Source organism: Rhineura floridana, chromosome 2 (assembly GCF_030035675.1).
Source record: "Rhineura floridana isolate rRhiFlo1 chromosome 2, rRhiFlo1.hap2, whole genome shotgun sequence".
Taxonomy (NCBI): Eukaryota; Metazoa; Chordata; class Lepidosauria; order Squamata; family Rhineuridae; genus Rhineura; species Rhineura floridana.
Window position 1 is genome coordinate 137,320,582 of NC_084481.1, and position 13,991 is coordinate 137,334,572.

The 13,991-nt window shown below is 40.9% G+C and overlaps 1 protein-coding gene across 1 annotated transcript; it reads right to left on the reverse strand.

Annotated features, from left to right (window-relative positions):
- Positions 1-11,224: 11,224 nt before the first annotated feature.
- Positions 11,225-13,139, reverse strand: LOC133377995 (uncharacterized). Its single transcript, XM_061612782.1, has 2 exons — positions 13,028-13,139; positions 11,225-11,781 (listed from the first exon to the last, which is right to left on the reverse strand). The coding sequence occupies exons 1-2, from the start codon at positions 13,137-13,139 to the stop codon at positions 11,225-11,227; spliced, it is 669 nt and encodes a 222-aa protein (XP_061468766.1).
- Positions 13,140-13,991: the final 852 nt, after the last annotated feature.

Below are 13,991 nucleotides of genomic sequence, written 5' to 3' on the forward strand. Positions count from 1 at the left end.
TCCCATTTTACTGACTTCTGAGGAAACACACATTGTTCCCATTTCATTTATGAATCACTTCCCATGAAAGTGATTTAACAATAAAAACGTCAACAATAAAAACATATATAAAAACAATTTCAAATCCGATACAGGCACAGATGAGGATAAAAATGGCAAGGCTGTGTCCAATGTCCATTTATTCCAGGAGTGGTCAACGTAGAGCCTTAGGGACATATGTGGCCCTTAACCTATTATTATTATTATTATCATTATTATTTATTACATTTATATCCTGCCCTTCCTCCCAGTAGGAGTCCAGGGCGGCAAACAAAAGCACTAAAAACCCTTAAAAACACCATAAAAACAGATGTTAAAATATATTAAAACAAAACATCCTTAAAAACATATTAAAACAAAACATCTTTAAAAACATTTTTTTTAAAGTCTTAAAAACATATTTTTTAACAAAAACCTTTGAAAACATATTAAAAAGCAATTCCAACACAGGCACGGATTGTGATAAGGTAAAAGGCTTACTGAAAGAGGAAGGTCTTCAGTAGGCACCGAAAAGATAACAGAGATGGCTCCTGTCTAATATTTAAGGGGGGGAATCCAAAGGGCAGGTGCCACTACACTAAAGGTCCATTTTCTATGTTGTTTGGAACAGACCTCCTGATAAGATAATATCTGCAGGAGGCCCTCAACTGGGTATAAGGGATAAGACAGTCTTTCAGGTATCCTGGTCCCAAGATTTATAGGGCTTTGTACACCAAAACTAGAACCTTGAACTTAGCCTGGTAGCTAATAGGCAGCCAGTGCAATTCTTTCAGCAATGGGGTGACATGTTGGCGATACCCTGCCCCAGTGAGCAGTCTTACCATTGCATTTTGCACCAGCTGCAGCTTCTGGACCAACTTCAAGGGCAGTCCCACATACAGCACATTGCAGTAATCCAGCCTGGAGGTTACCAGTGCGCAGACAGTAGTGCTCAGGCTATTCCAGTCCAGAAACAATCACAGCTATCTTACCAGCCACAGATAGTAAAAGTCACTCCTAGCTACTGAGGTCACCTGGGCATCTAGTGACAAAGATGGATCCAGAAGCACCCCCAGGCTATGGACCTGCTCTTTCAGAGGGAGTATGACCCCATCCAAAGCAGGCAACTGACAAATTATCCGAACTTGGGAACTACCAAAAGAGGAAACTTCACAAAAATGAGGGGATTGGTAAAAAGAAAGCTGAAAAACAAAGTCCAGAGGGTCACATCACTCAAAAATGCTTGGAAGTTGTTTAAAAACACTATATTAGAAGCTCAACTGGAGTGCATACCGCAGATCAGAAAAGGTACCGCCAGGGCCAAGAAGATGCCAGCATGGTTAACGAGCAAAGTTAAGGAAGCTCTTAGAGGCAAAAAGTCTTCCTTCAGAAAATGGAAGTCTTGTCCGAATGAAGAAAATAAAAAAGAACACAAACTCTGGCAAAAGAAATGCAAGAAGACAATAAGGGATGCTAAAAACGAATTTGAGGAGCACATTGCTAAGAACATAAAAACCAACAACAAAAAATTCTATAAATACATTCAAAGCAGGAGACCATCTAGGGAGGCGATTGGACCCTTGGATGATAAGGGAGTCAAAGGTGTACTAAAGAACGATAAGGAGATTGCAGAGAAGCTAAATGAATTCTTTGCATCTGTCTTCACAGTAGAAGATATAGGGCAGATCCCTGAACCTGAACTAACATTTGCAGGAAGGGATTCTGAGGAACTGAGACAAATAGTGGTAACGAGAGAGGAAGTTCTAGGCTTAATGGACAATATAAAAACTGACAAATCACCAGGCCCGGATGGCATCCACCCGAGAGTTCTCAAAGAACTCAAATGTGAAATTGCTGATCTGCTAACTAAAATATGTAACTTGTTCCTCGGGTCCTCCTCCGTGCCTGAGGACTGGAAAGTGGCAAATGTAATGCCAATCTTCAAAAAGGGATCCAGAGGGGATCCCGGAAATTACATGCCAGTTAGCTTAACTTCTGTCCCTGGAAAACTGGTAGAAAGTATGATTAAAGCTAGATTAACTAAGCACATAGAAGAACAAGCCTTGCTGAAGCAGAGCCAGCATGGCTTCTGCAAGGGAAAGTCCTGTCTCAGTAACCTATTAGAATTCTTTGAGAGTGTCAACAAGCATATAGATAGAGATGATCCAGTGGACATAGTGTACTTAGACTTTCAAAAAGCGTTTGACAAGGTACCTCACCAAAGACTTCTGAGGAAGCTTAGCAGTCATGGAATAAGAGGAGAGGTCCTCTTGTGGATAAGGAATTGGTTAAGAAGCAGAAAGCAGAGAGTAGGAATAAACGGACAATTCTCCCAATGGAGGGCTGTAGAAAGTGGAGTCCCTCAAGGATCGGTATTGGGACCTGTACTTTTCAACTTGTTCATTAATGACCTAGAATTAGGAGTGAGCAGTGAAGTGGCCAAGTTTGCTGACGATACTAAATTGTTCAGGGTTGTTAAAACAAAAAGGGATTGTGAAGAGCTCCAAAAAGATCTCTCCAAACTGAGTGAATGGGCGGAAAAATGGCAAATGCAATTCAATATAAACAAGTGTAAAATTATGCATATTGGAGCAAAAAATCTGAATTTCACATATACGCTCATGGGGTCTGAACTGGCAGTGACCGACCAGGAGAGAGACCTCGGGGTTGTAGTGGACAGCACGATGAAAATGTCGACCCAGTGTGCGGCAGCTGTGAAAAAGGCAAATTCCATGCTAGCGATAATTAGGAAAGGTATTGAAAATAAAACAGCCGATATCATAATGCCGTTGTATAAATCTATGGTGCAGCCGCATTTGGAATACTGTGTACAGTTCTGGTTGCCTCATCTCAAAAAGGATATTATAGAGTTGGAAAAGGTTCAGAAGAGGGCAACCAGAATGATCAAGGGGATGGAGAGACTCCCTTACGAGGAAAGGTTGCAGCATTTGGGCCTTTTCAGTTTAGAGAAAAGGCGGGTCAGAGGAGACATGATAGAAGTGCATAAAATTATGCATGGCATTGAGAAAGTGGATAGAGAAAAGTTCTTCTCCCTCTCTCATAATACTAGAACTCGTGGACATTCAAAGAAGCTGAATGTTGGAAGATTCAGGACAGACAAAAGGAAGTACTTCTTTACTCAGCGCATAGTTACACTATGGAATTTGCTCCCACAAGATGCAGGAATGGCCACCAGCTTGGACGGCTTTAAAAGAAGATTAGACAAATTCATGGAGGACAGGGCTATCAATGGCTACTAGCCGTGATGGCTGTGCTGTGCCACTCTAGTCAGAGGCAGCATGCTTCTGAAAACCAGTTGCCGGAAGCCTCAGGAGGGGAGAGTGTTCTTGCACTCGGGTCCTGCTTGCGGGCTTCCCCCAGGCACCTGGTTGGCCACTGTGAGAACAGGATGCTGGACTAGATGGGCCACTGGCCTGATCCAGCAGGCTCTTCTTATGTTCTTATGTTCTTACCAACCCACTGTCTCCTTATCAACAGCCCTCTGCAAGTGATTATTTCAGATGTCTTGCAAGAATGATCTGTCCCTCCCCTGACACCCCCTGAATGAATGAGTGAATGAGTGAGAAGAGGTGGTCCCAAGGGGTGTAGTCTTCTGGGCTCACAGGGGTCATTTTTGGAGAGCAAGGTCCCAGCCAGGTTCCTATGTGTGAGCCAGTCATCATGAAAAGAGAGCATGTTAAGCCACTGAGAAGAGTCCTTGTCCTTTTGTGATGATTGGAGCCAATCAGAATGAGAGGAGGTAAGTCAGCCATTGTGAAGAATCTTTTCAGTAGCTAACACACAGTCTCCCCTTTCTTGCTGATTGGCTGTTAGGGATGTCTGTTGTAGTGGAGCATGGATACAGAGAGCAAGGGCCCTTGACTGTAAGGGGGCTATAATGACAATCTCAAAGGGACCCTGTACTTCTGAATTTGCCACTATGTTACTGGTGGCCCCACCAACCATTTGCTCTGTCCACTGCTGGCTTCACTGACCCCCTAGAATCACTAGCATGGGATATATTACCCTTAGATGGCTGCAGCCCTCAACAAGAAAAAAGTTCCCACTCTCCATTTAGTCTACCATGTGATCAGCTCACTGCCTTTGATAAAGGAAAACAGCATTAACCATATTTTAGAATTGAAGGAGCCACTGAGTTCAATAGCCACTGCATTCTCAATACTTCATTGTGGTTGCTGCAGTCCTCAACCGTATCTTCTTTTTTATTCCACCCTCTGTTTTTTCTTTTAACCCAGAAAACCTACTGTTTTCCAGTTCCGCGAATCCATATTTAAGCCATCATTCCGTCACTGTCACTTTCTCAAGATCCTGTTGCACAAAGCACTACAACATAAGCACTTTGATTTCAGGAAAGGGTGATGTGCATTACTGAACAAAAGGCAGAGAGCCCTGTGTGCTTTGAACTACACTGAATATACTGTAAGAAGGCAGTTAAGGAACAACTGATTTCATGTTGAGTCTTGAGGCTGAAACTAATTCAGGATCAGAATCCTCTGTGGTATATATTCTAGGGCATTTCCCCTAGGAAATTTGGCCTTGCTCTTTACTCTTCCCTTAATGAAGAATCCATGATATTATTGACAGGTGGGGCATTGTAAAATTAAGCTTTCTGCTAGATGGCAAAAACAATGATTTGATTATTCTTCTCTAGGGATAAATAAATCTGATTGTTTTGGTTTCTCTCTGTTTCTCATTTTTCCAGTCTTAAGTTTGGTTCTCTGCATTTCCACATCAGTTTGCATTTTTTTTTAAAAAAGGACTCATGAGAAGTCATCAGCATTTTAGTGCTCGTTTCTCCTAATATATACATTTTTGTATGCCATTTTGGCTAATATATACATGCTTACCAGCAATTTCCCCTAATATAATGCAGTTTTGTATGTTTTCCTCCCACTAATATATGCATTTTTATGCATAGTTTCCCTAATATATGCATTTTTGTACATCTTATTTGTTTGTAGAACTGCATTGGAAAATTTGGAGAGATGAAAATTTTGAAAGGTAGTTACATTTCATGGACTGTTTGGGGAACTCTGAATTAGATATGTTAAAATGTGAACTAAACCATTTTTTTCCTGCTTTCCCTCCACTCCCCCATTGCCCCACATGGTGAGGAAGCTCAGAGCTACAGAAGCAGTTTTACAAAAGTCAGTGGTGTTCTACAGATATGAGCCATTGGGAATAAATGTAACTTTTTACTTTAGATTACAACAGAGTTGAAGTCTTGAGATAGTAGGATGACAGAGAGCAACTCAGATTATAACAATTCAAAGCAATGCTTCATAGCACACCTGTGCCACCTGTGCAAGACAAAACATTATTTTAGTGGATCTTTTAAAGTCCTTTTATCTTATTTGAATTTGGTTGCTGTCCTATATACATCTGCAAGAGTCATCATGAAAAGATCGCACTGCTTACTTTAGAACAGCTAAGTGTTTTACAAGTGGTGATGGGAAGAATCACTCAGTTCTCAACATTTCTACTGACCATCCACAGCGTTGTATCATCATCATCATCAATCATCATTTATTACCTGCTCTTAACCCAAAGACAGGTTATGAGTTTAAAATATGATTTAAAAACAATTTAAAAGCAACCTAAAATCGCAAAATAGGGTGGGTCCCAAAAATACGTGCCTCAGGTGTTCAAAGGCCAGGGTAAAGAAGTGCTTCATCAGCATCCATGCAAAACTGTACTGGAAAGTTGCCAAACACTCATTTTACATTGTTGCAGTAGGTAAAATTCTAACATGAGTTAGTTGGTAAGCTACAAGTGCAGTTTTTTTTCAGTATTGTTCACCTGTTGAGTTTCTGTCTGTTATGCATCTGTCCCTCCCAATGAAAAGGTGACCTCACCTGGTTTTGTGTTGCTCAGCCTTGCAGGGTACTTCAGGAACACAATGAGCAATGGCTTGAATCATTCACTCCATCCACTGTTTACTAAGATTTCATTTCAACCTAAATGTTTCCCAATTAAATTGCTGCTCTCACATCTCTGTATAATCTTTACAGGGTGCCACCCTTATCCATGAGAATCACTGAGTATTTTCTCATTACTCTCAACTGTAAGAGTATCACAGTGCCTATCACATATAAACCAAGTAACAAAAGACTTACCATAATAGTGTCGATACTTCTGATTTCTGTTATACAGATACTGACTAAGAACATTGGTGTTCAAATAGCTAGAAATTTGCTAGTCAAACACCAGCAACCTTGATAATGCCAGGGGTGTCCAGCAGGGAAGGGCAATGGCTCGTAGCTGAACTCCTGTCAGCCACATCATTGTGCTTAACAGGAGGGAGATGGCAGGGAAGTTGCCATGGTGCGGGTGCAGCAGTGGAGCCAATCAGGAGCCAAGCAGTGGAGCTCCCCACCACCTCACTTCTCCCTTTCTTCCTGCAAGGAAGCACAGTGATGTGGCTGATGGGAGGCCAGTTGCATGGTGGCACCCCTCCCAGTCATCCTGCCTTGTGATTACAGACATTTTATAGACACATCTAGTTTCAATACACTGCAATAAATATGAAAAGTCCTACTTATTCTTGACTTCACAATATTAGATAGGAAATGGGATGGCTTCTAGCCTGTACTACTTCTGGGACTCCAAAAACTCATTGTACCATCTAGAATTCTATAAAACTCTAGTGGCTTTGAAGGTTCCACCTCAGTCTTCGGCAGTAGTATAGTGGCGAATTCAGAAGTGCAGGGTCCATTCATGTTAGTCATAGCCACGCCCCTTCCTCTTTTTTCTGTGGCGTTGAGAATGAGATCCTTGTTAATGCCTTCTCCCGCAATAGACATCCCTAGAAGTCTATAAGCATGAAAGGGGACAGTGTTAGCTACTGAGAGGACTCTTCTCAGTGGCTGACACTTCATTTCACTCTGATTGGCTCTAATCAGCAGGAAAGGTGAAAGAAGCATGTTAGAAGATTCTTCTCAGTGGCTAAGACACTCCCTTTTTATGCTGATAGGCTCACAGAATGCTGGAGTCACAGGGGCCCTGCTGGGACCATGTTCCCAAAAAAGTAAAGGGTCTAAGACCCCCCGAGACCCTGGATGACTACACCCCTGGACTTAGGCTGTAAACACACTAGTCTCCATATCAAAGTGTTTCCATTAGCAACATCTGGAGGGGGAGGGGGTTTATCTGCTGATCAGTTGTGAAGTTTCTTAGAAGTGAATTTTTTTTAAAAAAAATACACTGAAGAGGCTCCCACCAGATTTTACAGGAAAAAGAGGTGGGGATTGAGTAGCATCATGTGCCCATTTTCAAAAGAGAGAGGTAGAGAAGTGCTGGAGTCAGCAGAACAATGAGTGTACTTCAACCCTTAATCAGCCTGTTTCCATGGATGGCTGAAAATAGCTACAAGTCACAGAACACATCAGAATAGAACAGTAAAAGCTCATCAGAGTGCCAATATACTATTGGATGGCAATATGGCTATACCTGTATTCCTTTTGAAAGGAAAAACGGATGTTAAAAAGCAGTAGGGATTCTGCTATGGTGCAGCTGGGCTTTGCATACCTGGTAAACCTTACTCAGTTGTAGAAGCCTGTTTTCACATACAGATTGCAGTCTCTGCACGGGGACCATATACCAAGAAGTAAGTTGCATTGCTGTCATTGGAACTTTCTTCAAATTAGTTATGCTTAGGCATGCATCATGACGTGGCATGTCATAATTTCATACAGAAGTAGAGAAATCCCTCCAAATATTTAAACCTCTATTTCCTTGAAGAATAGTTTTATTTACACGCCCTTGGATTATTTGCTACCAGAGGAAAAAGTTCTGCTATCTTTGCTCATAAGTAGTAGGAATTAGTCATTTAAATAGCCTCAGAACAAACTGCAGAGCAAGATGACTTAAATATGAAGAAATAATTTAATACCAAGCTTTATAAGTTAAGTGACTTTGCTCTTGATGTGTCTGTACACACATATATAAATCTGTCAGTTTGATAGCAGTGTAATTAATTTATTTTGAATAGCAATATTTTCACAGCACAGAAATCTGATTTAAACCGAAGCTTTCAAAAACAAGAAAGAGGCTATTTTTTAATTAAACCAACAGTTTATCGGTAGCCTCAGTGCTCCCAGTGAAGAAGATGAGATTTTTTCATTCAGAAGAAATACAGGAGATAACTATGATTCTGTTCAGAAAAGTAACCATGTATTTAATGAGTTTTACTAATTTAAATAAAACATGCACACCAGTATCTGATTTCTAAAATAAAAGTTCTTCTGCAAGCCCTGCATGGATCTCTTGTCCACCAGCCTACAAATCCTCTTGTCCACCAGCCTACAGTCCTTGCCGGATGTGTAATTCACATCTGGCAAAGGGTAAGTTACTCAGAGGTGTTACTAATTACTCAGTCCAGTTACTCAGGACTATTCTACATTATTCCACAACAACTTACCTCATGGGCTTTTCAACAGAGAACTGCAGCCAATTCTGGGTCTCAAACAAGCATACATCTTTCCTGTTTATCTATGTTCATGCGTTACATATTTAGGCATTTAATACTGTGCATATTTTCAAAAGCGTATAACTTCCATTCTTTTCCATTCTTGAGCCTGGCACTGGGGGAAAAAATTCCCTGGTAAGCCCTAGCAAAAGAACCGGATATACACGCATGATTGGATTGTCCGGCATATAGCGATGCAAGAGTAAATTTCATTCTCATCTTACAAAACTGAGTTCTGGTGTGGAGTGGGTGTATGTTTCTGCCAGTAATGGCATAAAAACAGCTCGTTTCTCACATCCTGCAGGTTGACTACATCAGATTGAGCAGAGTATAGCATTTAAGAAATACATATATATTTATCTTCCCAATACTACTAGTTTGAGCTATATCTACTGAGGGAGAATCAGTACAGAAGTCCATATTACCTCTCCTGAAAATATCATTTTTTCTGCATATAAACACACTTTAAGGATGATATTTCACACTCCACTGGACCTGCAGTGATGAAGCACAGCTGCATTAGATATGATACCAAGCTGGTTTTAGAATTATTGCATCAATGACTGGCATGCAACAATAGTTATGAATCTTCAGAACTGTCACTGCTATCTAATGCTGAACAACAAGGGGTCATGTTCCATTTGGACAGTAAATCCAAAGCTCCTGGCTCTTTAATATTTCTAGAGCTGAGATTACCGAGAAGGGTTCTTTTTGGTTAGCCTTAGAAATCCTCCCCAACCATTGGACAGCCTTGAGATTTCTTCAAGCTAGAATCACCTTGTGGTGGCAGCCTATCAAAATTCTTTAAAAATTATGTTTCTAGTACACAGAGTCCTCCCTCCCCCCAGTCTATTATGCTTCCGAGAGCAAACTACAATATCTGGGGGTAGGAATATTTTCAATACCTACAATTGAGTTGCAATTACTAGCAAAAGTTACAAAAATATGTACGGGAAGAGATTTTACTGACATTGATGGCTTTACCATATAACTATATATTCTTATATAGGAGGACCTCATCTTTATTGTTTGACCAGACATAGGGGCGGTATATGTACTGGACTTAGAAGTATCCCAATATGAGAGAGGCATGTATGTTGAATGCAGGTTCTGTTTCATCAAATGTTGCTCTGTTTCATCAAAATATGCCTGATTCATGAAACTTCCAACCTGCAACAGTTAAAAAACATTATTTACATCATGCTGTTAAATCATGAAGGACTATACCCAGTGGAGGCTACTCCATTAGTGCATGAGTTCCCAAACTGTGGTCTGCAGACCACCAGTAGTCCGCAAGCTTAATTTAGGTGGTCCACAGCATGCCTGTAAATATACAATTAAATTCATACTGCATTTAGCACAGTGCATTACAATTGCTACAGCAGGCAGAAAAATCATTAAGTGGTCCACCAAGAACCTCAGCAATTTTCAAGTGGTCCATGAGGAAAAAGGTTTGTGAACCTCTGCATTAGGGTAAATATGATGTGAAAGCCCTCTGTCTGAAACCTGGAGAGCCAATACCAGTCTAAGGAGGTAATACGAGGCTAGATAGACAAATAATCTGGTCCAATATCAGGCAACTTTCTCTGTTCCTAATCCTGGCTCATTCCAGCTGATATCAATGTCAATTTTCTCAGACCTAGCATTGTGAAAGACTGTTAATGCTGTGAAAAGCTTAAGATTTCTTATCACTGCTGTTCCATTATTATCTCCTACCATGGGACAAAATGTTATATTATAACCACCATCTTAATGGAGAGATTCTGAACTTAGATGGAGTTGGATAAAACTGTAGGAAACTAGTTTGGTAAATCACTTTCCTTCTCCCCACCTTGCTTCCCTCTCCAACTTTCACCTTTATTCTCTATTTAGATTGCTAGTCTTTTTGTAAATAGTTTATCAGCTATGTTCTAGTCTTTTCTTCAGCAGAATCTTGATTTTGGGCATCTGTATTAAAGAGAGCTGCTTTATGCAGCAGAGTTCATTAGAGACATAAAAGAATATGAAAGAGAGTGGTGTTTATCTTAGACAAAATAAACTAATTTTGTTCAGAAAATACACATGGATAGGAAAGCCTAATCATCTACACTAGCAGAATTCAAAAGGGAGAGAGGGAGAGAATTGTGGGAAGGAAGAGAGACTGGAAATGATTATAGCCCAGAAAATATCAGTCTAACCAATCAGAAGCATGCTTAAACTTGACAAATAACAAGGGGAAGTAACAAGGAGAGAACTCAAACAGGGGCCCTTTCAACTGACTAACTATATCTATTGCCCCTTATGGTCAATAGATTCAGAGCACACAGCGAGATATTGCATTGATTGAAGTGAAACTTCCAACACCCCTTCTCATTGTCTCGCACTCCAACTCTCAACTACCATCACTTCACAAAGATCCTGAAATGCTCTCTGGGCAGTGGCTTGGTAAGAACATCTGCCACCATTTCTTCTGTGGAAAGTACTTAACTGAGCCCTTTCTGTTGCACATCTCTCACGCAGTGGTACTTGGTATCAATGTGCTTTGTTTGTGGTGTCACTCTTTCTGATTGGCAAAATACAGCTCTTGTTGTCTCCATGCATTCTAGTTGGCTTTGGTTCATTGGTTCCAAAGTCTAAGAGTAGTCTGTGTAACCAGGCTGCTGCTTGACATGCTTGTGCTGCAGATATGTATTCTGCTTCTGTACATTAGAGAGCTACAACTGACTGTCTCTTACTAGTTCATCTGATGGCTCCTCCTCCATAATAGAACAGATTCCCACTAGTGGATTTTCTTTCTTCGGTCCAGTGTGCATCCATATAGCCCACCAGTCTAGGATTACTGTTTGCAGGTAGCATCAATTTCAGATCTGCAGTTCCCTTTAGATATCTTCCTATCCTCTTGACTGCAGTCCAATCTTTCTTTGTTGGTGCATTAACATTTCTGCACAATATCCCAACTGCTGCTGTAATGTCTGGTCTTGTCATAGTTGATATTGTACAGGAGCTTTCCAATTGCTGACTGTTGTCTTGCAGTGGTTCCTTGGTCTCATAGTCTTTACAGAAGCCTACTTCCATTGGTGTTTCTGCTACATTGGCTTCTGTCAGCCCAAGGTGCTCCATCAGGTCCATTATCTTCTGTTTCTGGTTAATGAAGAAGCTTCCATTTTCTCCCCTTTCCATCTGGATTCCAAGATAGTAAGAGATGTCTCCCAGGTCTTTCACTTCTATTTCCTTATTAAGATTTCTCACAATTTCATCATTATCTTCCTTCTCTTGGTGACATAAGACCAAATCATCTGTTGGAAGTGGGGCAAGAGCAACTCCTGTTTTGTTCTTTTGTTTAAGCTCCAGAGGGAAGATAGGGCTAGGGTCCTCCAGATGGAGAGGCTTTGTTTACCTTTTACCTGTGATGCTCTGACTGACTTCCTTCTGTCGCTAGACTGTGATGCCTTTAGGGAAGCTTGCCTGCCCCTCCTCCTTCCACCCTTTCCATTCCTTTGTCCTCCGGCTGACCAGGAGAGAGGAGACTCCCTTTGTCTCTGCTCTCTCCCCGAGCATGGGGCTGACTCCTACACCTGGGAGTTATGCCTCCAACTTAGCTAGTTAGTTAGAACTAGGTTTGCCTTTTCTATCTACTATGTATTTCTATAAATAAAGTAGCTTTTCTTATTTTACTAAGTCTCCAGTCTCAGTGATGCTGATGCAGGGTAAAAGCCTGCTTTCTTAGGCAAACGCACATACACGCTGGCACACTCGCATGTCAACATCTGCTGTTACTCTCTGTTGCTGTGGTGCTGCTTTTAAACAAAATTAAGCAACACAACTACACACAGCGCAACATCATCCACATAAGTCAAGATGAATGTCCATCTATTATTCTTGAACCTCGAGTATAGGCAGGGGACAGTCTTTCCTTGCATGAAACCCTCCTTAAGAAGTAGTTGGTTTAGTTTGTTATTCTAGGCCCTGTTACTTGCTTCAGGTCATAAATGCTTTTCTGACTCTTGCACAGCAGCCCTTTCCCAGGTTCTTCAAACCCTGGTGGTTGTTGCACATATATATCTTCCTCAATGTCTCCATAAAGAAAGGCTATTTTTATGTCCAGGGGTTGAACCTGCATTTTTCTTGAGGCAGCAATACAAAGGAGTGTCCTTATAGGAGTGTTTTTGACTACAGGTGCAAAAGTTTCATAATAATCTTCACCGTACTTTGGGGGGTATCCCTTAGCAACTAGCCTAGCTTTGTAGTGCTGGATATCCCCTTCTGCACCTTGTTTGGTTGTAAAGACCCATTTACACCCAATTGTGTTTCTCCCTTTTGGTAGCTGTGTAAGTGTCCATGTTTTGTTCTTGTGAAGAAATTCTATTTCTTCTCCAGCAGCTTGCAGCCATTTGTCTGTCTCAGTATCTGGCATCCTTTCAATATCTCACCAATTGGAGGGCTTTAGTGTCTCCTCCACTCCGGTTAGAAGAGTCAGCCTATTGGGTCACATCCCTTTGTATGTTCTGCTTGAGCATCTCATTTCTGGATTAGCTCTTGTACCCCCTTCTTGTTCAGGGTCACTTGAAGTTTCAGAGGTCACAGCCTCTTTTTCTTGCTGCGACTGCTGCACTGTTTCTTCTATTGTTGGGATGTCTAGTTTGATTTCTGACATTTTACTGGCATTTGGTTTTGTCTCCCATCGCAGTATGCAATACTATGCACTTTGATTGTTTCTGTGGTAGAATCAAGTATTCTGTAGCCTTTGCAGCACAATTCATAGCCAACAAATATGTATTCTTCACTCCTGCAGTCTAGTTTTTTCTTTGGGAATGTAAGCATACACCTTAGATCCAAACACTTTAATATGCCTTACACTTGGTTTGGTTCCATTCAAATGGTGTTGCTTCTCTGCCTTTAGTGGGTAACCTGTTTTGCAAGTAAGTGCCTGTCATGATTGCTTCCCCCCAATATTTGTTTTGCAATCCAGCACTGAGAAGCATACTTGTTGTCATTTCTAACAGTGATCTATTGTTCTTTTCTGACTCTCCATTTTGTTCTGGGGTACAAGGAATTGGTTTTTCATGTTTAATGCCTTGTTCCTTTAGGTATTCAATATCTTTCCCTGTGTATTCACCACCATTGTCAGTGGCAGAGTCATGGGCTTTCTCCCAAATTTATTGCTCACTCTGGCCACATACTCATTACACTTTTGTAATACTTCATTTTTCTCTTTAAGGAGGTAAGTGTAGACATATCTTGAAAAATCATCTATAAAAGTAAGGAATTAAACATTAGTTCCTGGTATCATTACAGATAAGGGTCCACAGATGTCACTGTGTATTAAATCCAGGGGTTTTCTCATTGCACTTCGGCAGATGGTCTGTAGGTGGCTCTAGCTGAATTCGCTTTAACACAATCAACACACTTGAATTCAGATTTGCACATTTTAATGTCTAAATTGTCTTTCACAAGTTTTGAAATGCTTTCAACATTTCTATGGCCAACTCTGTGATGCCATAAGCCC

Excerpts from the sequence above, each read along its gene's own strand:
- LOC133377995 (XM_061612782.1), bottom strand. The coding sequence starts at position 13,139 with ATGTCAGAAATCAAACTAGACATCCCAACAATAGAAGAAACAGTGCAG. Across the intron at positions 11,782-13,027 it reads TGACCCTGAACAAGAAGGGG|ATGATTTGGTCTTATGTCAC; the intron begins GTACAAGAGCTA and ends CACTTCCAACAG.